At 38.2% G+C, this 27,372-nt stretch overlaps 1 protein-coding gene across 1 annotated transcript; it reads right to left on the bottom strand.

Moving 5' to 3' along the window:
* Window positions 1–148: 148 nt before the first annotated feature.
* Window positions 149–26,879, bottom strand: LOC146476614 (kinesin-like protein KIF12). Its single transcript, XM_085114489.1, is given in 26 exon segments — window positions 149–524; window positions 2,034–2,311; window positions 4,088–4,172; window positions 4,974–5,126; window positions 5,530–5,597; window positions 5,599–5,709; window positions 6,584–6,636; window positions 6,736–6,790; window positions 7,384–7,455; window positions 7,609–7,657; window positions 8,033–8,150; window positions 10,176–10,256; window positions 11,175–11,279; window positions 11,804–11,922; window positions 13,594–13,677; window positions 17,250–17,319; window positions 19,009–19,100; window positions 20,455–20,593; window positions 22,289–22,379; window positions 22,489–22,550; window positions 22,638–22,707; window positions 23,269–23,393; window positions 24,319–24,403; window positions 25,234–25,368; window positions 25,938–26,574; window positions 26,709–26,879. Coding segments are annotated over 25 exon segments (2,529 nt in total). The 5' UTR covers window positions 26,054–26,574; window positions 26,709–26,879; the 3' UTR covers window positions 149–411.
* Between the last annotated feature and the right edge of the window lie 493 nt (window positions 26,880–27,372).

The raw sequence follows: 27,372 nt of genomic DNA on the forward strand, positions 1-27,372 counted from the left end.
GGAAAAGTATGGGGACAAGATAGGAAAATTTGTTCTTTGATATCAGGGGTTAAAGAGAATGCGGCACTTGTTTTATTGGTTGCTCGCTCCACGAGAGGAAAGCTCGGTATTGCTTGATGGGGTTGCACTGGGAAAACACCCAATAAGATTCAGTTTGCTTACATCTTTATTTTCGCATAAATTTCATACAAACATAAATCTTCTTCACTTGTCTCTTGTGACAGTGAAGGAAAATGGTTGAAAATGTGTTTAAAGTAAATATATGTACAAATATCAACTATCCTAAACTCTAAATGTTTAATTTCAACTTTCTTGTATATTCATAATTTTTCTATCCACCGTCCACTGTTCCCCAGCCACCAACTAATAATTGAACAGAATTCCTTTATTTTCTCTGGAGGGAACTGAGTGTCATCTGGGCGGATTGTTGTATCTGTTCTGTGACATAAATCTGTGGTATTCTATTTGTGAGTCCAACTCTTGTAGCTCTTGTCTCGTGCGTTCAGCTAACTGGAGATTTCCAGCTGTAAAAAGAAAAGAAAAGGAAAAACATGAATCATCGATATAACAACACGTCTTTTGCAAAAATAGTCGTTTCGGAAGTTTAACACCTTAAACAAGCTTACCCTGCAAGTGGAGGTCCTTGCTCGCATTACATTGAGCTACTAAGTACCTCTTCTGGCAGGGTGACAGCGACTATCCAAGAACCGTATTTCCTCGAATAGGTTTTTTTTTTAATTTCGTATTTTTGCCTCATAAACGAGCTTGAATTTTGGACAATTTATTTTTGCTTGACAGTAAACGATGAGGAAATTCGACGTTTTCTTCACGCCGAGTAATGATACGTAATAAACTCCAATCGTTTGTCGCACATGACCACCTCCGCGTGCAACAAATTTTCATCTTGCAGACAGCAGACGTCCTTTCTGCTTTGTGCAACATGAAAAATTTGTTGTAATATGCACAACGAGCAAACGCAAATTTCGAGGCACATTTTCAAGAGAAAAGTCGCAGGAAAATGTTGCCCGTATTACTTGGCCTTGACGTCTTAGTTTTAATATTTCTAACTTCTTGTTTGATGGTGGGAGATGGTTACTCCAGTTTTCATGACGAGGAGGAGGCTTATTCGAGGATGGGTGTTAAATACGGTATTGTTGGATAGCACACGGTCTAGTGCACGAGGAATACATTCTTGAAAAGAACTAGGTTACTAAAGATTCCTCTGACTGTAGACCCATTACATCTACTACAATTCGCTTATTATCATACGGATGAGGAAAATCTAGAGCAGAAAATTTGTAACGGCTTGATTCTCCTTTTCCAAAGTGAACTGGATTAGAGCAATGGGTCAGCCAATCAGTTTTAAAACAAAACCAATGGTGGCTTGACAAAACTTGGCCGTTCGCGCTGATTTCCCGCGGTTGCCACCGGCTGCATGTTTTTCCGCGCTTGCCAGCCGCTACATGATTTCCCGCGTTTACCACGCGACCGAGAGCTCTTGGTAACATCCGCGTTGGAAACAAATTCTTTTGTATGTGTGTCACCGTTTACTGCAGCATTTGGAGTGATTTTGTACCAAAGTAACCAAGGAAAAACATGTCAAGGTAAGTACGTAAGCTTCCAACAACAACTATCTGAAGTGAAGTAGAGAAAAGTACGAGTATTTTTCAAGAAACGAGTCCCGAATATTGTACACACAGCAAGAATGAAAAACTTCACATAACTTTAGTCCTTAAGTATTGTAACTTCGACAAATTTTTTTTCCGTCAACGCAGTGAAAACGTTTGTCTGAGAACGTTCTCTCACGCTCGTTTAAACACAAATTGTCGTACACTTTGGGAGCCATAAAGTAACTTTAAACGCACAAAATTTCCCTGATTGGGTGAGTCGTTTTCTGTTTTTTTGTTTTGACCACGTGCGGCGCCTCTTCTAAACATCTTAACCTTTCAACTTTTCCACGATGCAAATGAAACGGCTTTTCATTTTGTATTTCACCTTAAAAGTCCTTAAATATTCAAGCTCACTATACATACCAACTGCATGGTCATAACTCGGGTGAATGTTGTTATCCATAGTCCACCCAACACCCAGATGGCCACCGAAACTGTTTGCATCCATATGTACGTGAGGGTGTACCTGACCGTTGAAGTGTTGAGTAGCGCTTCGGGCTTGATTCGAATCACCATTTTGTGCAGGTTTTCCTTCATTTTCCTTAGCTTCCTTCGCTTTTTTTTCTTTCTGAGCGGCGAACATTCGTGCATAGCTGTTGGCAGGTTTCTGTCGTTCGTTTGCTGGAACAGATCTCTTCTTGCTGTACAAATTTTTAACAAAAAAAAATGTTATTAAAGAATAAGAGTGACTGTCGAAAGCACTGATGTACCGAACGAAAAAAGCAAAGCAAAATAGTAACACGAACTAAAATGGGAGAATACAAGTGTTTTAGACAAGGAGCCTGTTAATTTCGGACGAAGAAAACCTGATTTGAGCAGGGACGGGGTTACGACCTCGTACTCTTTAATGTCACGTGATCCAAAGAGTCACGTGACAAATTTGCCGAGAGGAAATTTATTCATTTTAGCGGCTGATAAGAGCGAAAGCTACAGAACGTACTTAATTTTAATTTGCTAGTCTCTGTAGAGGTGAATTGTCACAAACGATTAACAATGCCGTACTATGTATTTCCAGGTAGACTGAATAGTTTCATCTAACGTCTTTCCGCAAATCATACTTGACCCTTAGTATTTCTCACTATAAGCAGACCTTTGTCCCTCAGAAAACAAAAGGAATTAATTTTCCCACGTAAAGAAAGTTTGAGGTCACACGTCGCCAAAGAAAATTCTCGCTTTTAATCAGCAGTTATTCATTCATTCCACGGTTCTGGTTCTCTACCTATTATAATCGCTTTACAAACTAAGTAGGCTCTGACCTATCAAAGCAAATGTATGTGTGTACTTTGTTTTGTGTTGTTTGTTTCTCATTGTTCAGGATAAAGGTGAAACTAATCACCACTTCGCTGACGCGTGTTTCTGGCCAAGCATCAGCTTCATGTTTTGCCACTGTTTGGTTAATCCACAATAAGGAAAAAATATGGCGACTATGCATTTCACCACAATACCTTGCAAACCTAACACAGTCAATTGGCACATAGAAAATCATATTTTTGGCGAAATTCATCCCTGTAATACCAACATTGTGTAAGCTCATTTGAAGTTTTTGGAACTTTTGTGCGGTTTTATGAGCTTTGGGGTTTTTTGTACGCTAAGAACTATGGGCAAATATTACAGTCGCTATCTTTTTTGGTACGGTGGATCGCGTTATTTTTGTGTACTTTCTCAAACTCATTAATAATTCATCTAGCCAAAACAAAGCAAATCACTACCGTGAAGGAGGTTTAGAAATGTGATCTTAATTATCATAAAATTTTGCGAACTTTTGGTTCGAATTTCTCCAAGAATTACCGATAGTTTGAGGAGCTATATTAAACACTCGAAAGAGGGTTTCCTCCTATTTCCAAACACCTCGAAGTTGGTTAAAAAATCTCGGCTGCGCCTCGTTTTTCCAACCTACTTCTCGGTGTTTGGAAATCGGAGGAAACACTCTTCCTCGTGTTTGATATATTACGTAAAGTTCACTGAGATTGTACGATTCCCTGACACAATACATTGTTAAGGTCGGCGCCTACTAATACAGAGGCATTTTTGCGCGGTTTATTACTATGCGGGAAAAGCAGATCTTAGCAAGGGCTATTGGAATCAAAAAAGAAAATTGGGGGTAACCACGTATTTTTTTTAGAGACAATTAAAAAATAATTCTAAAAAGTGCTAAAATACTAAGCAATGTATAACATTTTTTTTTTCATCAAATTGAAGCTTTATAATCTCTGAAAAATGCATGGTTACCCCCAATTTTCTTTTTAATATACCACGAGCATTTGCTAAGTTCTGCTTTCTCCGCATAGTTTTAAACCGCGCAAAAATGTTCCTGTATTACTAGGCACCACCCAAGGAAACCCGAGTATCTCAAGATGCACAGTAACAAAAGTAGGCACCGTCCTTAAATCACAACAAAAACTTCATATAGTACTTACGTGCTCATTGTGGGCTTTGGCTTGGGTGCAGGGTCTGGGACAGAGTGAGGCTGCGGTACTCTAAGAACAACATCGTTGCTTGGCTCTAAAAATAGATTTCAAATAGGATCAACCTATCAAAATGAGCTGTAGAGTTAGGCGCCTTTGTTCTTGGATGACTACAGTTTAATAGGGGATAACCTTTTCGGGCCTAGTTTGCTTCTCACACCAATCTTGTTTCTGAGTCTCCTTATCTGCTGGTAAACAACAGGGAGGAGCGAGAGTTCTGTTGATGTGACTGATATGAAATTTGAAAGTCGTACTCGTACTCAATCTCGTACTCGTACTCTAATCTGAAGGTCCCCAGGAATTATTTTACACCAACTTTCGTACTAAGTTGCTAAATTCTCGAATCAGCCCCCTCACCCCTCAACAAACACTACCGTACTCTCGTTCACCAATAGACTGCAAGCAGTCCCTTTCTGGTTAGTCGAGAGGGTGCACTTACAGGGCAACGAGACTGGTGCGAGGAGAAATAAACAAGAAGACCCTCTCCGCTCGTTTACTCCAGTTTTTCGCGCTCGGCTTTTTCGCGCGACCTCTCGACTATCCAGAAAGGGACTATTTGCAGTCTAGTTCACCAAATAATAGCCCTTCTCACGGTTAGCTCTGCTAATTTGAATTACAATGAAATCTAGCATGTATGTGAGGCAATTTCGGGCAATTTTGTCGTTTTATCCCGAAATTGCCTCGCATCCACGTTGGATAACATTGTAATGCAAATGAGAAAAATTAACAGTGAAATGGGCTATTGGGTGAACGAGTAGTCCAGTTTTTTGCCGGTTAAACTTGGAAAACAGCAAAATTGCAATTTTACACTCAAGCAAACATAAAATGTGAACCTTACCAGGAGTCACCTCTTGAGGCAGTGACTGAACCTCCAGGTTTTGACCCTGGCCAATGTAGTTTGGATAAGGCCCGTTCTGGAGTGGGGGGAATTTTGTCGTCACCCTGGGAGTGGCGGGGTCTGATGTTGCCCGCCGACGGTCCTTGGATTGACCTACAATACAATAATACAATACAATACAATATTTATTTTGCCATATACAACATTTACAGACGGAAAAAAAAATGAAGAAAATTGAAACAGTTGGGAAGATTACGAACTTGAAGTGGATGAACGAGAAATACCTTACTATTATTTCATTGTTTGTACATAAAAGCGAATGCAGTTCACCACTTGAGAGTTCATGCACTTTGCTCCGCCCATTACACATAACAAGTACTGTCTCGTCCCCAGTCTCCTCGAAACTGTAGCCTTTGCTTTGCTTTTCTTCTTCCCATAAGCCCCCGCTTCACGCTCGTTCCCATGCTCCGCCAGCTCATTTTCGCACTCGTCCTCCCTTATAAAGAAGGGAGGAGACTGTGGAGGAGGCAGATAGCAAGTACATAGTTTCACTTACTTGGAAGCGAATTTCTTCTTTCCAAATGGTTCGGTTCAGGTGCAAATAGCGAGGGACGTGCACCAGGAAGGGAAAGGATTCAAAAAGTGTTCCTCGGGGAGAGAAGCGGTGCGTTCAACACCTCTTAAAGACTCCACACCGGACAAAGTCCTTATGGACATTGGCGATGAGACGATGACCCTACAGTAGCAAAAACAAAAAAAAAGGTCGTGTCAGTTTTTGAAAGCAATGCGAGGACACACTCATCGACTGTGCCCCTCGTTTCTATATGACAAGAGACCATTTAACCATAAATTAAAGCGGTTCTCAACTGACCCTTCTCCTCCTCGCCCACACACACACACAAAAAAAATCAAATTTGGCAAATAACTGGAAACCGCTCTCATTAATTCCCTCCAAGTATCTATTCACAAAGTCGACCCCTACCTTCGGGTATAGCATCGAATTATTCTTTGCGAAAGAGTAGATTTCAATGGAGTATCGTAAAACTAAAACCAAAGTTATTACTCTGACCAATCACAACAGACACAAACAGCACAATGAACCAATCAGAACTGAAATCACATACATGTAACCGGCGCCAAGCGTAGGAAAATGGGTGCGAGCTAGTCGCGATTGGTTTTGGTCTTGTTTCGTATTAGAGCGGTTTTCAATTGAGTGTCGACAGTAATTTCGCGTTTGCTTTGGTTTTGCATTACTACGCTCTGTGATTGGTTAACAAAACTTGCGCCACTTTCCCAACCAATGGGAATCCAAACCAAAACCAATCGTGTTTTCGCCGCACGCGTTTTCCCGCGCTTGACGCCAGTTGCATGTATTTGTTTCGAATTCTGATTGGCTCGTTGTGTTGTTTACATCTGTTGTGATTGGCTACAGTAATTACTTTGGTTTTGGTTTTCCGAAACTCAATTGGAAACCGCTCTAATTGAGAGTGGCACGAGTTGTCCCAACCAATCACATAATAAATGCGAATTGCTGTCGTGACTTAATACTTTATCACGACATACAAAAAAGGAACGTAATTTCCCTTAAAAAAAAAAAAAAAAAAACTCGCCTTTCTAGCTCTTCTAGTTTTTTTGTAAGTCGGTCATTCTCTCTTGACAATACCTGCAAATAAAATGAAGGAGTTGATTACGTTGAACGAAAACACTTGTTGAGATTAAAGAAACATAAAGACATTAAAGAGAAGGGTAGTGATAGAATTACCATTTGTTGTCTGCTGACCTCTTCGCGACTTTGGACAAGTTCCACGTTTGTCGTTCTGTGAGAAAAGAAATGACAATTTTAGCTATCCTCCCAAAAGATTTATAACTTCCACGTGGTAATTCGTACCGCTCGAAAGACGGTACAATCCTGTGTAGAACGCAGAGACACTTGAAATGTTGTAGTGTATTTTTTTTTAGACTTGAAGTAAAACAACTGTTCCGAAGAGCTACTCAATTTCCGAGTTGCTTTGAACCTCATTATGAAAGTGAGGTCATTTCCGAGTTGCGTTGAATCTCATCATGAAAGTGAGGCTAAGTCCCAAGTTTTTATCCTGAAAATTAGCTTTCATTCATTTGAAAACAAAATTAAGCTTTGCACTTAGCCTCGCTTTCACAATGAGTTTCAACGCAACTCGGAGAAATTTCTGTTCCACGATTGCCACGCTGGCGCAAGTTTTATGCGCCAATATAATTCCTCTTCTGGTAATTGCACAATGGCACAGCTCTAGAATATACTCTGACTGAGCACTGATTCCAACGGGTTTTCATAAGGATTGTCGCTACTCGGCAAATGTAACTGAAAAATGATTAAGTTGGATTTCGTGAAGGTGGTCACAAATATTTAGAGGCAAAAATGAGAAAGTTTTACCTGAGATGCTCGTTTTCCACCATATATTCTTGCAGCATGTCATACAGACCGGAGTTCGCCCCAAGTGCCATGCTGCAAATAACAGGAACGTCAACATTCAGTAGCACGGAAAGGAAGATTGCGTGGATCAACTTCGAGCAACAAAGAAACGGACAGGTAGGATAGACTACTTACGTGAACATCATAAGTTTGACAACTAAAGACGAACAAAAGATTTCACCGTACCTGGCGGTCGTTAGTCTCTGTGAATCTTCAGGGACTTGCAACTGAGTCACTGAAATACATAAATAACGAAAACACCTTTAAAAACATGCAAAGTTGACAGGAAGTTTTCTGAACTCCGAACTGCAACCGTCCCAAAGCCCTTAGGTTTTCCCGAATGCCAGAGAAAACTGATGGCTGACACTACGGTTTTTGACAAATTTTCTCCTGATTTCGTGACTTTCGTGGCGGGACGCACTTCTAATTTTTTCTGCGTTATTTGGGTAGCCTGCACTCGATCGGCGACTCTTTTCATTATTCTTCAAGAGAACGTCGGTGTCGACAAGGTAACAAAAAATAAAAAGGGATAAAGGAAAACAAGAAAACAAAAACAAAAACAACAGCTTCTGGTCGCAAGTTACTCCTATCAACAGATAACTTAACACACCTGGCTGGGCCGGCGAGGGAGGATTAAGCTTCGGTGTGCTTCCATTTTCTGTTGCTATTGTCATTTTACTGTCATTACTTGTCAGAGTTGTCTGTGACTCGCTGGTTGATAATCCCAGCTAAGTGAGAGAATAACAACCAAACCATCAAATGCCGCTAACCTAGCGAAACCTCCACTCTTGAAATAAATTAACGTTAAATTGTTGAAAATACAATCTCACTTCAAATTTCGTTGGAAAACATGGAAATACGATTTTTGTCTCGGACAAAACAGGATTTGATTATCACCTATTTTTCTTTTAAACTTCCCGGGCGCGGCCATCTTGGATTTCATGACGTAATACGGTTGCTCTATAGGACATTTTCACTATGGCGTCATTTGACTACAACTACCAGAATCCTTCAGTTTTTTGTTTTCTCATGCTAATTAGAGCTATTGTTCTTTGCTCTCCACTGGGATTACAAAATTTGAATTTGAAAAGGGAAACGAAATGAATTCTGGTAGTTGTCGTCAAATAATGCCATCATGAAAATGGCCTATTGTTTCACACAAAACTTACAGTAGCGGCAACCGTATGACGTCATAAAATCCAAAATGGCGGTGCCAAGGAAATTTAAAAGCGAAAATAGGCGACAATCGTATCTAATTTTAGCACACTTGAATATTATTTCTTGTTTTAAAACTAAAATTTAGAATTTAGACACTATTTCCAACAATTTACGGTCCATTTGTAGTCAGAGTGGAGGTTCCCTTTAAAGGGGCAGTGTCACCTATTTTTAGTGGCACTTCGAAAAGTAAAAAACATATTTGTATCGATGGAAACGATAAAATAATGGTTACACTTTGTTAAAAATAAACCTACTGGGGCACGGAAACTAATATCAATCACTTTTGTCTGAGGATGGCTTGGATAGAAATGGATTGCAACTTGAAAAAAATTGGTCATTTTTTTAAAGTTACTCCTATGAGTTTTGGAGAAATCCCTTCATATTTTCCTCCTGGCGCTCAAAGAGCAGTTTCACGTTAAAGAAGGGGTTCTTTGTCAAATATGTCAACAGTTTTAGTCAACATATATCAAAATCTCTGTGACAGTGGAATATAATCGAAGGGATAAACGAATAACATAATAGTAAGGGCCAGTTATTTAAACAGAGTCTAACTTAGACCGCGGCTTAAGACAATCAGTGTTTTGTTCTAAGTAGATAAATAGTTTTCTAGTCTGGGATGCAAGCCTTCTTGCTACCATCAGCAGCAGCCAATGTTTAGATATGATTGGTGGCAAAATTGAAAAAATCTTAGAATGTGGTTTTGTTAAACGCCGTCTAAACTATCTTTTAATAACTGACCTTAAGAGTCTAATAGTTAGGCTTGAACTTACTTCTGTAGCTAATAATTAGATAGAGGTTTGTGCTCAAAAGGAGTAGGTACTCGCCGGTCAATTGCACTGTCTAAATCTCTACAAAAATACTCAAACGATACGAAATACAAATACGAACACAAAATAAGACTGTTTCAGGGCTTGTTTTCCGCTAACTGATCACAGTGCATCAAGCTTTTGTGTGATGTACGGAATCTTAATGCGGGTGTTACTGATTTGGATCAGACATACAAAATACGTTCAAGAGAGTGTTAGAACGTATTGCTTTTTTAACCTCGAATTTGGATTTGGATTTAAATTTCAAATACTCATTAATAATTCATAAGCCCATTGACCTATCAAATGGTTGATAAAACATCACGTGCAGTGGTTTTATATCCGATAAAACCTCCTCCTTATTAGCATGCGGTGTTTAATGTTTTTCTCGTATGCTAATTTCCAACGTTCACAAAAGCATCACTGTTATGAACTCTCTTGACACACGCTTTTCCAGGAATGTTTTTGAAGCAGTTCAAATTTCGCAGCATGTGTTTTATCGGGTCTTAAACCACTCGGCTGCGCCTCCTGGTTTTAAATCTCGATAAAGCACTGCTGCTCGTGTTTTAAACATTACTTACAAAACAGTTTCAAGTTCTATTTTCCATTGGCCTAGATTATCGTAACAAACAACTTGAGCTAATTATAACTGGTTAAAATTTTTAAACCAAACCCCAAATATGAAATTATGAAATATATAAACACGGCACCGTGACGGCAATTAATTACCTGCTGTCGGAAATATGCGTTTTCTGTTCGCAGCAACTTTATTTCCCGCTTCAGGCTCAGAATCAGTTTTTCTTTAGGGTCCTAAAAGGTATAAACAATCAAAGTACACCATTAACCCCAACAACACCAGAGCAAACAATGCGGTAAACAAATTGCCTAAATATTACGAATAACCGAGTGCGTCATTATCGTTAGCAAAGCATACTTGCCATCTCTTATGACATTAGAATAAATTTAAAATTTATGGCAAACGGCAAATGTAAGATTCACGTTCATGTTATCTTGAAAACGTTAGTACACCGATGAGAACAGTGCAAAATAATTCTGACCTTTGACGCCAACGCAAAACTACTCAATTTTTCTGAGAACTGAAAACAGCGAGCGGTAAATATAGGGTAAACATGGTCCCGTAGTCTTTTCCGCCGTTTGTCGTAAACGTGATTCTATATCTCTTTAATAAGTTGCAAAATACGTCAGACAATCTGCAAAAGCCAATGGGTATATCCCCTTGGCCAAAGTAATCAGTGTCTCTAGCTACTATCCGCTGACATGGGCGCATGCGCAGACGTCTCCAAAGGGAAATAAAAGGCGCCTGCGCGCAGCCTCGTGTTCGCTAGCTCATTCTACCTTTGCTGTTCTCGATGATCCTCACAAAACGTTACTTCTGTTGCAAGTCGCTCGTTATCTCTTGCGAACGAAAGAATTTTTTTTTTTTTTTTGGGGGGGGGGGGTCCTTTTGAACAAAAGAGATGTTTACATGATTTTAAAACGTGCGTGTGTTGCGCTTCATGCAATGCAAATAAATTGTGCGCAAAACGAGCAACCAAGTTACGAACTTATGATGGGTTTTGGTTGTACATCTTATTAACTGCGCAAGTGGCGCAAGGTTTTCTAACCAACCACAGAAGTTAGTAAAGTAACACTAAAGCAAAAGCTTTTCAAGCCGTCCAAGTGACACCTGCAACACAGGCATACCATGCATGTGTACCACAGACTTACCATGTGCACCACAGGTTTGTTCTTGATCCTCTTTGCGCGGTGAGCGTATCTCAAGGTGTTTAGGGTGTCCTGCACCACGTACGAAGATGGAGAAATACATGCGATCTGAAATTTAATATTAGAACGAAAAGAAATAAATATCTGGTGCTCATTCTTGCGCGTTGGAAGGGAGCAAGCATTGCGTGATATTTGTAGACTAACTTGATGAGATGAGGCCTAAGCAGATCCAATGAGGCCTAATCAAAGCGCGTAATACACATTAGAGGCGTTTTGCAACAGCTCATCATGTGAACACTTTTCGTATCCGTTTTGGAGAAATGATTTTATCAGGAATGAAAACAACGTGTTTCAAAAGGGGGAATTTCCATGGCTGTAAGAATTTCGAAAGGTTTGTATGGGGAGAAGAAGCCTTGCCATCCAGTCTTGCTACATTACTTTTCCTTAAAAACCCTTTTAAATTTACAAAATATTTCAAACTGCCTTAAAATCTCTCTCTTGCGGTTTATATTTTATGGCCTAAAATTTACACTTATGGTTTATTTATTGAGATTAGTTAGGCCTGGTCATCGGTTAGACTTAGTTTGCAGTCTGTAACTGTCGCTCACCACATGGTGTGCGGTGTTTCTTACCATGAGAGTGATACCATCCCCACCCAAGCTGTCAGCCAGCAGTTTGGTTAGTTTACTGTCGCGGTATGGAATGTGTCCTCCTTTCTTTTTTGGGTCACTCAAGGCGGAGATGCAGTTTCCTGTAACGACATATGTTTTTTGGTAGAGTGTAAATAGTGATGTTGATAGATGTATTTTTTTCTGTCCATGATACAGGCGTACGCGGAAAGAGAAACTCCGACTTCTCTCAAGATCTCAACTCTGCCTGTTCTCTTGAGTATACCTTGTGTAACTATTTAAGCTCCTAATTTTGTATGCATTTTTAGTCTGATGATGGTATAGTTTATACCGAAATATAACTGTCACTTGAGATCTTGGTTTTGTTCATTTGTTGTCAAAATTTAAAGACACGATGAATCTACTCGGTCTATCGTTTATCTTATATGTCGTGGAATTATCATCAGGTTCTGGCTTTTAGAAACGTAACATTACATTCTTTCGAAAATGTTGTTGTTGACAAAACGCACACACAGAACGGTTACTATTGATTGTATAAAGTAATTACCTATTTGATTTTCTGAGCTCCATATTGATCCTTAGATATTTTCAAAAGACGAACTTTTACATTTACACAATAGTGTAGGTATGAATGCATACTTTTACAAAGTTTACTCGCTGTCTTGAGTAGGAATAACGGTCTACAAACTGAAAAGAAAGCACTTATAAGACCCGCACCATTCTGATTGCGCGCATGGTGTCGAATTTGAAAGACTGTAAGTTTATAAAATAGAGGCGATGTAGAAGCTCTCATAAGGTCTTACGTGATTGACTTGCAACCCTTCTAAAAAACAATAGAACAAACAACAGAACAATACCCCAACCCTAAAAACAATAGCAGCTGCTACACAATTAAAACAATTACAAGCTTACGAGAGCTGTTACACTACTGATTAAATGCACTGGAAGACTGTAAGTTTATTAAATGCGCTGTGAAAGCTATTAAGGGCCTTGTAAATGAGCTTACGAACCTTTCGCTAAAAAAAGGCACCCATCATTAAACTGACAAACTTCCTGTATTTTGGTCGGCGAACATTAACAACTCAAAGACATCTAAACAATTTGAACAATTTGTACGATATTACGCCTGCACAAAGAACAAAGAAATACAACTTAGCAACACTTAGTATGCTAATTAAGTAATAAGTTCATCAGTTTTGAGTGTATCTTATCTAGTTTACCTTTGAGAATTTATTATTAACTACTTCAATTTTTACAAAAAGAGATGCGATAAGACTTGTGCAATCAAAGTTCGAAACTTCAAGTGTTCATCTCTAACTGCCGAAGATGTGTAATTGTAGTGTGCCAAGCTTAGAACATTAGCTTTAAAATGTCTTATTATTTTACCACTCATCCATGAAGTATAATTACTATAAGTGTACAGATTTATTTAATCAAACGTCGCTTTACCATAAATCTTATTTATTTCTGGTAATAATTTCAAGGTTGCCGGCCTTGAAGGCATATATTTCTAAGGCACTCTTTCTCTAAACAAACGCAAGAGAAGAGACACAACAAAAGTTACAAGTTCAATTGGACAACAAATTCGCCCAAAACTAACAGGTCCATCGCTTTCCAGTGTCTTAGATACAAGCGTGATCGAAGTCACACGGAAGGCCGGCAACTTGTTAGTCCGCATGCACCGGCATACATAAGCTAAATCGCATTAGAAGTAGATAGAAATACGATACAATTTGTTTGCTTTAAATTAGTTAAACACTCGAAAACAGGCCGATCGACACGACACAACTCACCTAAAGTCAACAAACTCTTGTTGATATTTTGTGACTCTGTGAACGATCCTCCAACAGACTTTGTTTCCTTCACACGTTCGCTACCTACAGAGAAAGAACGAGAACTTAAGTACGATAACCTTTTCCCTATGAAGTGTCCAAGGTCACCACTGAGAAAAAGACCCTGGTAAATTCTACTTTATATCGTTACAAAGCAGACGACGCCACAGAAGTGTACTGCTTGATAGTGCCTATTTTTGTGACGTGATTGAAAATTCAGGTCAAAAATCAGGTCACACATTAGGATTTTATCTTTGACCCAAAAGTAAACTGATTTGAAACCGTCTATCTGTGGTTGTCAAGCAATTAACAAAAGCTAACAAGGCTAAACTATTTAACAATTCTGAAACGTGACCAGGTTGTTCAACTTTGCACCGAGTGTTAGAGAAAACGCATGCTAATACCTCAAGCTGTCTGAAAGTGAGTTCACAACATAGAGACCTTTAGAGAGGATAGTGCTGGCACTTGGAATTACTGGTAGTTTAAGTTCACGTGTTCCTGATGTTATTGAAGGAAAACTTAATTAAGAAACTGATTAACTCCAACAAACCACGTCCAAAATTCACGCGTTTTACCCTGATAACCTATTTCAGCGTTAAAAGTTTGTCAAACTTAATACTTACGAGTTAAATCTGCACTCCGTAATCCGTTGCTTTCAAGGGAAAATCAGTTTGAATAATAACCTAACACCGATTTGTTCATTGTTTGCCTTACGATGACAAGAGTAAACTAATTTTACATATTTGACAAAACAGCTATTGAACGGTTGAATAACCTGACTTCATTATCTGTTATCAATGAACCCAAAACAAAACCAACAGTGTGTTGGCGACGTAAACGATCCCTTTCAAGTTAAGAATGGCACATGAGTATTTAATAGAACGACGGTGTTTATAGCCCTGGTTTATCTCAAGTGTACAAAGCGAGCTGTTTCATTGTTCTTCTCTGCAGCTTTACAAAGCATGCCAAACAAAGTGATATTTCTTTAGCATCTGCGAAGTCGTAAACAAAACACTAAGACAATTTCCTTGTGTTGTTCTTGACTAACAGGTTAACCTTGCATCGTGAACAGGATTCGGGAGTTGTATGGATGATTTGGTATTTTCCCTCGATATTTATCGTTTGATTTGAGACAATAAAAAAAAAACAAGAAAATGAAAAAAGCAGTTCAGCCCGCAAATTTTTAATACCGTACGTCACCCAAATGTCTTGTTCCATTATAAAAATCATTGATATTCTAACCCTATCAAAGAACACCTTTAAGTTTGGATCCCATAAGAGGACAACGCTGTGATCAGAATTTACATGTATTCCAGTGGCAAAATGGCTTGCGCCAATCAGTTGCCTGGGGCGATGCTTACAGTAAACACAGTAGCCAGTGGAAATTGGGGTTATTAACATAAGGCAATTCCTGTTCTAAAAGAAACTCATTATTCAACGACATTTAAAGGCTTAAAATGGGTAGTGTCCTCATCTCCCGGGTCTGGACACTCTTATTATCACGACATGTAATTGTAAACATACGTAAATTGCGGTTATTGATACAAAACAAATTTTGGGACAATTCTAAAAAAGACCCATTTCCAGCGACATTTAAAAGCCAAATGACAAAACTCTTATTATCACGAAATAAAGTTGTAAACAACCATGGTAACCCGATATATTTCTGAACCCAACCGATCGACATTGAGTGAACACTTCCGTTAGAGAAGCAAGTACGATGATCCTTGATGTGATCACAACTTTACTTAAGTTAAACCCAATAAAGAGAACGATAAATTAATTACTTTGTTCTAAAATGTATACTTATGAACTCAAAGTAAGTCAAGGCGAACTTGTCGCTTTCGAAGATATGCATTGCTAACTCAGCTAACCACGAGGCAAATATCTCCAGTATCATACAACTAGATCGAACTGCAACAAAAGTTGTCAATAACCGATTTACCTTTATGATGATCATCTAGCAGGGTCCTTACTTAATGCAGGGATTCCTTTGCTTTCCTTAAATTGCTGTGCTAAAAAATGAAAGCCTAGATTCGAACTGAAGCCGGACTAATTCAGTAATTGTGTAATTGATAAAACACGCTCATTCTACGTATTTTGCGTGACTGTGGTTTCAATGAGACAACGTCACTTCCTATCGATAACGTTTAAATGCACCTACGCGTTTAATAGCGTAAACTGCGTAAATGCATCGGACCGCAAAGCAATTTTCCGGCCTTTCCGGCACGTGTTCGTTATTCTGATATACGCTGTAAATAACAAAACTCTTTAGCAAAGGTTAAAGGGACTATGTCAGCTGAGGCACATGCAAAGTAGAGTCCGGTTGAGACTAACTCCTATACAACTCGTCGCGGGATTTAATCATTTTTGCTTTTCCGCCATTGCAAAAGCTTTCAAAAATATTGCAACAAAACAGCTTCTGTAATTTCTAAAGAACGTTTGTAGAAAAAAAAATTCAGCTTACTTTCCGAAGATGAACGCGATTCAAACAGATGAAAACAGCTTCCTTAACTCTCCGACGGTATTTAAAAAAAAGTTGCGCAAACGATTTCAGAGTGCTTCTCATCGACGCGCGCATGAGCCTGGGGTGAAATAGACCCTTTAAGAAGTAAGTATTTTAGATCTGTGTGTTGTAAGATACAGGTACACGCAGAACGATGGGGTTCAGCTTTTGAGAACGAAGGAGAGTTTGTTGCGTAAGCAGAGGAAACACAGGCAGCGCACGCGATGGACGCACAAACTATGACGTTTTCTGCCAAGTGCTCAAGCGAGCAGTAAAGCAAAGTATCGAAACAAAGACTGAGTATCGATATTTTCAGCAGCACGTAGCATCGATAATACCAATGTTTGGTAAAAATTTCTCAAGGGCTAGTCTGAAATGTCAGCCGTCTCTTCCCCCTAACCCACAGGGGGCGCCCCCTGTGGGTTAGAGGGAGGAGACGGCTGACATTTCAGACTACTCAAGGGCCAGTTCTCAGTGTTCCTCAGTAGTGTTGTGTTCTTTTTAAGAATATTACTTTGTTCCTCAGTTGTAATCGATGCAAAGCAACATCTTTGGTCAGGACCTATTCTCTCCTCCCCTCCTCCGCTATATTTTTCATTGCACGGAATCCCTTTTTCTCTCTAAACAATCTGGTGAACAGATGGAAGTGGTAATTTTCCTTCCTTTACCTCTCACCCAAACTCGAAATGAGCTAATTTCCGCGACGGTAGTGTACCGTTTGGAAAGCGGATATAACAGTGTGACGCAAGTGCGCATGTTCACGAAACATTCATAATTTCCGGTACTTGGCTAACGCGCGTTAACGTCTCAGAACTGAAGATTCTTCTTCACTGTGAAAAGTTATTGTTTTTCCTTTTCGTGCTTGTTCACGACGCAAGGTCGCAACGAAAGAGTGCTACTGGTTGAAGAGTAATACTGGAACTTTGCTTCAGTTTTGGTTAAAATAGGGTACCTTCCCCATCATACGACGACTACAAGTGTCTGCATGCCGAGTCAATCAACAACCTCGCGCGTATTTACTTACCTGTAAAATAATTTAATTTATTTGACAATCTGACACAACAGAATGCATGCTACGAATAATGGTCTACTTTGTGGATTTTATTCTTACCTGCTAAATCCACGAGACTCAATTTTCCATGCTTAACAACTGGATAACCCGATTCGTCTTCGGGATCGTTCTGTGAGTAAAATAAAACATACTATAATTCAAAACAATTACAAAATTTGAGGGTAAAAAACAAAAATAGATTCGGCGGAGAAAAATCAGTCCAATGCCAAGATAAAATCTTCGCTGATACAAATCTATATTGCAAAATATCTAAGCCGGAATGTTGAATGAACAGTTCAAACTACAGTATATAAGCCTTTTCGAAAATTTTCTTGTTTCAATTATTTGAATATTGACTGTCTAATGACAAATCATTTGAGATTCTGGTTATTACAGTTTTGTTTTTGCTGTCGTACTTTCAGGTACGGTACCAAAAACTGGTACGGTAACCTTTGTTGAAACTGAAGATACAAACGTTAGCTCTTGAACGTAGAAAATTGTGACTGGCCAGCCGGCAAACCTGTCAATTTAAGTTACAGAAACAAAAAACAACGCGTTGAAGTCCAATCATCTCTGCCGTACTGGTAATAAAATGTAAATGAACTGGTTCGTATTTGCTTAAGTTTGATTTTAATTATTTGGTGTTTGATTATGGCGAAAATCGTCAAAACCAATAAGAAGCAAAATGCTCTTTACAGCAGTGATGACAAACGCATTTTCGTTTAACCAGATGGCCACGAATGTTATCTTAACTGTTATTCTAAATATGCCACACTAAACATACGGACTGTTGCCTCTCATCTGCATCCGAGCACACGCAGTCGTGGGATATTCAAAGTCAAAAAAATCTTAACATTCTGCGCCCTTTTAAACTCTTGTCAAAACCATTAAAATGCAAGATGTCCTTTTACGCAGTTTTTAATTTACTTAGGTCGAGTGTTAAGATGACAAAAGTGACGAACGTTGCGAAAACCGGTTTTCCAGGAGGGTGGCCACGGTAAGGCGCGTTGCACTGTAAATGTTTCCGAAGCTCTTGAATTTCTTTATGTGCAGGCCAACCACTTGAAACATTCAGAACTCACAAAAAACACAACATTTTTTTGTTGTTACTCCTTGAATAGTTTAACCTCACACAAGATAGATTTAGCGTCAGAAAGCGAAATGTAAAAGAGTTCAAATTTGTTCGCTGTTTCATTTAACCCCTCCCCCAATCCCTACTTACAGCTAACAATTCCCTTGGGCGCCACCCTGCTAAGCGTCGTATAGGGCGCGAAACCCAGAAGGGTCTGTATCTAAGAAAAAGCGCCTTTTCCTTGAAATACAGACACAAATTCAAAAGAGAAAAAAGTTTTGGTGAGAAAACGAAATGTCCTTTAACAGAGATATGGGAAAGACTTTTTAAAACTACAATAGTGGCAAGCATTTGCAAAATTAATTCCCATTGCGTATTCTTATTCTCTGGGATTGAGCAAAGAATCTTGTATGACACGCAAAATTAAATCGCTACATACCCCTTACTCTGACCGAGCTCGAGGTCCATACTGTAAGTTACGGACCGATTTTTTTTCGCGCGCGGACCATAAATGAACGGGAAAAAACGAGGATCCGCAACTTAAAGTACAGAACGAGAAAACGAGGTTAGTAAGATATTTATCATATCTCTGAGGTTAATCGGGTGCGCGGGAAAGGAAACTAGTTCAAGTTTAGCGAGCTGTATACTGAAATACGGCCCATAAAATTGACCAATCGCACTGCACTTACTAACTGAGAGACATAATAAAAGATTAGAACATTGCGGATACACATCATTAGCTCTTACCGATTCAATATTAATGTACACTGTAAGCATACTGTGACTTCTGCTGGAATGATCATTCATTAGATGTGAGCCCACTTGGCGATTGCTCAGACCTAGGAAAATATAGGCATGTAATGCGTACAAAGTGTTACCCATTTATTGTTTTATTGCAAAGAATTTACTGTCATTGAACAAAAATGATTTAATTTCCGCAATTTCATGACAGCCCATTACAGGTCAAGAAACCAACCACTGCCTTTTTGGGTGAGTTGTGGAAATTATAAACTAGCTAATAGAATGGACTTCATCTCGAATGAAGAAGTCCTCAATAGAGTGAAACAAGATCTGCTCATTCAGCTGATCTAACAACGACAGCTTCACTTCTAAGGGCATAACCTCAGGAAACCAAGGAATGAATTGGTCGACAGGTACGCCCTCTTCAACCCTAAACATGGCAAACTTAAGCCCGGTCGCCCAAAGCTGATGTTTCATCAGTACATTGCCAGCGTAATCAGCCAGGCATACCCACCTATGCCAGAAGAGATTCGAAGCATGGTAGAAGACCGGAAGGCGTGGAGAAAGCTCGTGACCAATTGCAGTGCAGTTGGCTGATGATGATGATGATGATGATGAATAGAAAACAGTTCAGCAATACAGTTTTTTTTTTTGTTTCATTTATAGGATAAAAAGTGGAGAACCTCTGTTGGGGTACACACAGACTTTTCTTCGTCACTATTCCTATTCCAATCATTAAATATATGTGTATGTCTAAATTTGTCAGTTGTATTCTTTGGATGTATTTTGGTTAATAATGATAATAATTGCATAAGTGATCACACAGGTTATCCACTGGTTTAGATTGTTGTTAAAGACGGTGCCTACTAATACCAAAGTATTTTTGTGCGGTTTATGACTATGCGGGAAAAACAGATCTTAGCAAGGCCTATTGGAATCCAAAAAGAAAATTGGAGGTAGCCATGCATTTTTCTGAGATAATTAAGCAATAATATCTCTAAAAAGCGCCAAAATTTAAAGCAATGTATGGGACCTTTTCCTAAATTGAAGCTTAATTATCTCTGAAAAATGCATGGTTACCCCCAATTTTCTTTTGAGATACCAAAAGCATTTGCTAAGTTCTGATTTCTCCATATAGCTTTAAACCGCGCAAAAATATCCCTGTATTAGTAGGCACCACCCAAACGAAACCCGAGTATCTCGAGATGCGCAGAACATAAGTGCAGTAACAATAGTAGGCACTGTCCTTAAAAACGTCAATTCACTCATCTAGGGATTGTAGTGACTTCAATATCATTGAAACTACCATGCAGAGATTAAAATTCCAGTTGTATATATTTTTTTCTAGCGGGTTACTCCTAACTTAGGAAACAAATATACATTTATCGAGCCAATAAGAACGTGTTTAAGTTTTTTAGTACCAAGAGCAGCTGATAGGTAGAGTTAACATACCCTCTTCTAATACTGCAGTGAGATCATCAACTGTGTCACACTCAACAAAAAATAAATTTTCTACATAGAAGCCTCTGTCCCTGGCCCAGCGTACAGGCAGCGAGTCCCTTGCACTTGAGGGATTCAGTAAATCCTGCACCTATTTGTCAATAAAAGAAATGAACAGTGCAGTTTTATTCAAGCTGGGTACTGATCTTTGAGCCAATGAGGTAATATTATTAAAATCAAAGCTGTTGATAGTGTGTTAAATAAAAGTGTGGTAAAAATCCCCATAATAACTGAGGAAAGAGGAATTGCTTGGAATCCTAGGTGTGGGTGTTGTGGAGAAGCAATGATATGAAACAACAACAACGACAACACTTTATTACCATTGCTTAAAAAGAATACACTGACATAAAATCTTCACTTACTCAGGTATCACTTATGTCCAGAATTGCTCCTAACCCTGAATTTGGGTACTTCATATAAAGCAAGCCTTTTTGTCGTTTTCATATGACTTCATGTTTGACAGAATTATGTGTGTTTTAGTGAGAATTAAGGTTAGGGGACACCTTGTGATGTCTATCATACAGTTCATGAATCTCATTAGCGTGCATTTCTGGACATATCTCTCACGTATCTACCTAACAAAATGAATAAAACTAACCCTCAAAAGTAGGCAGCAAAAGGATCAAAAATGAGTAACAAAGGAAAATAACAGAAATAGAAATGTAAGGTAGTCTAGACATTTTTTATAGAATTAGTATTTGCTCAAAAAGTCATTTTTTTCAATTTTCTTTAAACTGCTGTAAAGAAGTGGATTTAAATTCTAGACATTCAAAGACATTATTATTATTACTATTTTTTTTAACAAAACTCCTCCTTGTGAAGGTGTGTAATAGAATCCTTATACCTACACTGGTTTTGGTACAGATAAGTTGTATAATTAAGCCACAATATTTTATTATAAATAGTTGCAGTCAAAACATCTGTATGCTATAGGGTGAGCTATAGGGTTATTATGCTATATGCTATTGTATGCTGTATGTTATAGGGTTATTATTATTATTATTATTATTATTATTATTATTATTATTATTATTGTGTCAATAACAAATGCTTGAATATGATTGTTTCTTAACAGCCCACATTTATAGCTCAATTTTGCTATGTAACTCCAAAACTGTCTGATTTGACCTGTCCGATTACTAGAAGCTTGTAATCAGACAGGTCAAATCGGACAGTTAAAGAATCAATGAAAATCAAGTAGCAAATGCCACTAGCCAATGAAATTTCACTACATGGCACAATGATAACTAATCAAAATCAATGAAAAAATTGTGACCAGGTAAGCTGTCCAGCTTCAACTGGAAAAGAAAAATGGAGGAAACTAACTGGTCCAGTGACTTTTACAACTAAATATTCCAAGACTGAGATTCTCGCATTTTGGCATTGGCACAATTAATTGGTAATAGGACTGAGTGGAGTACAGTTCAGAGGTAATCAGGCTCGTAATTTCAAATCGGCCTCACGCGTATTTCAAATTATTCGCCCGATTACTTTCTGAATTGTACTCCACTCAGTCCTATTACCATTACTTATTATTAAAGATGTCGTTATTATTATTATTATTATTATTGTTATTATTATTATTATTATTATTATTACTATCATTATTATTATTATTATTATTATTATTATTATTATTATTATTATTATTATTATTATTAATACTACCTGCCCTTCATACTTGAGGATTATTGGCTGGGGGTCAGCAGACATTAATACCTGATTAACGACCATTAACTGGTCACCAGTTAGATAGTTTGCCCAAAAATTTTAAAAATACATGTACCTTTTCATTGTACACTTCCAAATAAGATGCCTTGAGGGTAAACTCCACATCAGAATGCTTCTCCTTCAGCTCAAACAAATAATGAAAACACCTGAAATACCATTGATGAATAACATTTTATTTAATTTATAACTGTGTATGATTTGTTGTGAACCAGTTTTCTATTTACAGAAAGTTTTGAGACTCATAATTAAACAAACCTTTCAATCAGACCTTGCATGTCTGGATCAGGAATAAAGCTCTCTTTGTCTGCAGAATTTTCCTGTTAAGTTAAAATATTATCACAAATTATTACTATCACTAGAGAATGAGCCTTAGCACTGAAAGAAATTAACGTTGTCCTAGTTACCAGTGGGCCAGTAATTGTGTATGTCTTTCCAGATCCAGTCTGGCCATAAGCAAAAGCTGTGCAAGAATACCTGTTAAAGACAAAAAAAAATTTAAAACAAAAAATTTAAAAAATCTTCATGAGTGTGGTCCTCAAAAATCAAAGATTAGCTGGGTTCCTGTAGCATGAAGCAACTAGGAGTCAGTGGTATAGATGAGATGCTAGTGCACTGCATTATGGCTAATTAAATAAACATTGCTAGTCACATGACCCCACAAACCTTATGCTTGAAAATGTTATTGTGTTCAAAGGTCATTATCATCACCATTATCAATTTACCACCACCATCATCATTATCATCATCATCATCATCATTAAGCAAACAACTTAACAACAGCTAGCGCAAGGATAATTGACAAATGATGCACTTGACTGGCGGCATTTTTCAGTTGGAAATGGGCTGAATTCAAATTGTTTGGCAAGAAATTAAAAAAAAAATATTTTTTGACCAATAGTTGATGGACATGAATTATTTTCATGGTGACAGGATAAAAGATGATGTTGAAACATTTAGCTTTCTACCATTATATCTGATTGGCAACAAATGCCAATAGATATTTTCCAGAAATTTTGGAAGGGACAAGATACAAACCCCTCTGCAGCCATCTCCACTAAATGTTTGATGCCACATTGTTCAAACATCTCCTGCTGCGTGGTTTCTTCTCCAAATGCTGCATTGAAAGTAAAGGGCTTGATCTGCCCAAAGCTGTTATCAATCTGTGGTGAACAAGTAATTAGTCCAAAAAGACTGTTATGCATAACACAGAAAGTAAGCATATATAGGAAAACTACTTCTAAATTTCTCCTTGGGTTTAAACCTGGCTGTACATTAGTACTTCGTTTTATCTACCTCTAAGACAGTCGTTTCATAAGGGAGGCACCCATCTGTAAAGGGCACCTCTTTAGGACACCTCAAGCTCCAAAACAGATGGGCACCTAATTTTCTAAGATAGCCAATACTCTACTGATAAGATAGACACCTTCCTTGATCATGAGATGGTCAAATCTACCAGACAGACACCCGTCTGAGATGGTATACCTTCACAAGGCAGACATCTAACTAATTTAATGGACACCTCTCACCAGGAGGACACCTCTACTGAGCCAGACATCTCTATGATGGACAACCCTCTAGGATGAACACTAATATACATGGACAACTCTATACTATACTATACTATACTATACTATACTATACTATACTATACTATACTATACTATACTATACAGCGCCACTCTGATTCACATTCCTCCTCAATTAAGACAGACAACTCTCTAAGATGGACATCTCTGTAACTCCTCTTGACTTTAAGACAGTCCTCTAAGTTGAATGCCTCTCAAAGCTGTCCTGCCAGCAGATTTATCTATTTTGCATGTGACATGTACATGTAGCACATTCTATTTGTTCAAGTGCGAGTTACTATTTTGAGAGAATAATTTTAGACTTTAAGGTTGGTATCTCCTTTTGTTACTGTGTATACATTCTGCTTGATTATCTTTGAAAAATGCTTGGTTATCCCCAGTTTTCTTTTTGGATTTCAATAGGCCTTGCTAAGATGAGCTTTTCTCTCAGCAAAAAACTTTGCGAAAATACCTCTGTATTTGGAGGCACCATTGTGATATAATAAGGCATACTACTAACCCAGACAGCTCCATGTGAATTCACTGGCAGCTTGATTATGTTCTTGTCTCCTCTTTCCTTCTCCGAAAGATTTAATGGCCTTACTCTTCAAAATAATACATTTAATTAATATGTTAATTCACTTCATTGGCACAGGGTGATTGCAGGACTGTCAACAAAACAAGGCTGCAAGGAAAAGTGGGTCTGAAACAGACTACAGAAAATTAAACATTTTTCTTATGTGGTATTTTCTTGATAAGCCATAAGTAGATGACACACCCCTTCTTTAAGAAAAAAATTTGTGGCGTTTTTTACCCCTGTCAATCACTGCATGTATGCGATTGCTTCTAAAAAAAAAAATGAATAAGTCATTCGGAGCCCTGTTGTTATTACAATACAAATTTTCTAGCCTACAAATTGTCGAATCGGAAGTAGCTCTTAAATCATCGTAAACAAAAGAGATCTTGATTATTTTCCTTATTTAGTTGTTAATATGCAAATGAGCTTATATTTCATGTAATACGCAAGTATAGGTCAAACTTCTTTTCGCTTGGAAACACAAAATCACAAATGTGGTGCAGTTTTTGGTTTGCAAAAACCAACAAATATACAAATAAATGGCCATACTTTAAAGGGATATAAATAAAAAAATACACGGCAGAAAAATTTCATTTATTTATCAGTTGAAGGCTTCAAAAATTATCAGCTTAAATCCTTTCAGCTGATAAGACGAACAGCACATGCAATGATATGCCCGACAAGATATAAAAAATAAAGGATTCAATAGCTATTTTAGATGTCTGGGGGAAATTTTACAGGCCTTCCGGAAGATTTTTGATGGGCCGCGCATTACCATATCAAGTGTGTTCACGACAAAAACAATTAGCCACCCAAGGTATCGACGAAATGTAAACATCCGAATGAAAATTTACTTACCTTGCAACAACGCGCACATTATCCAATGCCTCAGTTTCAGAGTCGCTTTCTGAAGAAGTCGCTGATCGTGTTGACAAACCTGAACCCAAAGTTGAGGATCGAGAAGATCTTGCCGACGTTGAAGCGCTTGCACCGCTGTCGGTAGACAAATTTAAGATAAACATTGTCATCTTTCTTAATAAATTTATTGCCTTTAATGAGACTAAGTAAATTACAGAATTTTTGCAGCCTTCGGTTAATTTCCTCCCCACAACGAAGTAAATAAAATTGTAGGCGTCACTAGCGGTAGTTACATTTCTTGAGAACTAAAATTAGGCTTACAGTTAAATTTGGGCCAGAGAGCTTTTGTATAAGCTTAATGTTCCTGGGTTCCAGCTGTTTTCATAGTGCTTTGCTATCACGGCTTGATAAACACAACTTAAGCTTATGCAGCTGCGAACCAAGGCTGTTATACAAAAACATAATAAATCTAATTTTTCAATCTTTCGACAGTACGTTAAAATTTCAAACCATCAATTAAAAAATCTTCCGGTTGAATGCTCGACGTTATCACAAGTTTGAAGACGATGTTTGGCAAATTTTAGTTTCTACTTAGCTGATGAGCGCAAGATTTGCTCGCAAATAGAAATTAAGGGCTCTATAATTATAGAACTACTCCTTAATAAACATGTTTGAATTTAGTACATAAACTTGATTAGCCTTACCCATTAACCGACGGTGTATCACTTGGAGAATCCGAATCGTAAAACGGTGACCTTTCTCCCTCCTCGAACAACTCGTCCCTCACTCGGAGGGATTTGGGCGAATTCAGCTCCTCCATCTCATGGCTCTTTGCCGTTGCACTCGCATGAACGATTGAAACAATTAACACGAGCCATTAAACACAGAAAGGGGGTAAATTTATCTCGGAAGCCAACCGGGTAGATATCAACGCAAGTAAAATGCAGCTCAGGTCACTGTAGTGCAATTTGATCCCCTGTTTTGAGGCGGAGAGCGTCAACAATTTTGCGAATATTTCGTCCTTTGTACCACTTGTCTTTTCCTTTGCAATGCAGAGGTTAAATCATTTGTTTACTTTTCTGTTGATTAAAATTTTCAGCCTGACTTGGCGTGGATGTTGACGTAAAAACTGTGTTCCACGAGCGTGACGGGCGAAACTGATCTGGTAAGTCGCTCCTCTCGTCTCCAACGCAAATCTAGACTAAATTTATTTGTGTCCTAATCGGGTGCTTATGTCCTGGAAACATCACTTCTTCTGCTTTAATACCGCCAAACATCTCTTCAACACAACACTTACAAGGTGATAACAGGTTTTCAATTCACTCCACAAACGTTGATAAGCTATGAAAAAGAAAGGAAAAAATTAAGCTTATACCTCTGCGGATCCCTGGACGGAGACTAACAACTCGCTTTTCAATCAGTGGCAAAATGTTCACTCCCTTGGGAAAACATAAATTGCTCGAAAATTATCTTACCTGTTTGTTGACAAAAGAAGACAAAAGAGTTACCGCACACCTAAGCTTTGCAATTATGAATTTCAGAACAAAAGCAGCGATCAGCAGAGGCGCAGAAAACACTAAACGATTCAAAAGATAACACTTTCCACGCACGATGCACGAAACGCGATTGTCAGAGAATCAGTTGCTATGGGAACTTAAAAATGCCACAAAACGTGGGCAAACAAACGCACTTCTTCACCCATTCCATGTTTCCAGAGGCATTACATTTTTGCGGTTTTTTTAATGATCCCCCAAAATACAATAAATCGCGACAATTTTTGTACAAAAATTTACGCCATTGTCTAAATCTGTACACAAAATAAAAATCAAGTGATATTAACCTCGGAAGATGTTGCATCAAGCGGACCGCAGTTTATATTTCTCATGAATATTACCAGAGCAATCAACCCACACTTGAGTAAGATGTAATTGTAATAGATTGACACTTAAAACGTTTTTACACCTGCATGTTTTTTACCTGTATTTTGATGGAAAAATCTGTTCCCAACAAGGAAAACCAGTCTTGTCAAATCGCAAAAATCACTGTTCATAAAAAAATGGCCCATCCCTAAAGTTAAAACTCCCGCAAAAAATTAGTACCACACAATTTTAATACGGCACGAATTTTACGGACTTATTT

The sequence above is a fragment of the Pavona decussata genome, unplaced genomic scaffold, assembly GCF_977016875.1.
Source record: "Pavona decussata unplaced genomic scaffold, jaPavDecu1.1 SCAFFOLD_76, whole genome shotgun sequence".
Lineage (NCBI taxonomy): Eukaryota > Metazoa > Cnidaria > Anthozoa > Scleractinia > Agariciidae > Pavona > Pavona decussata.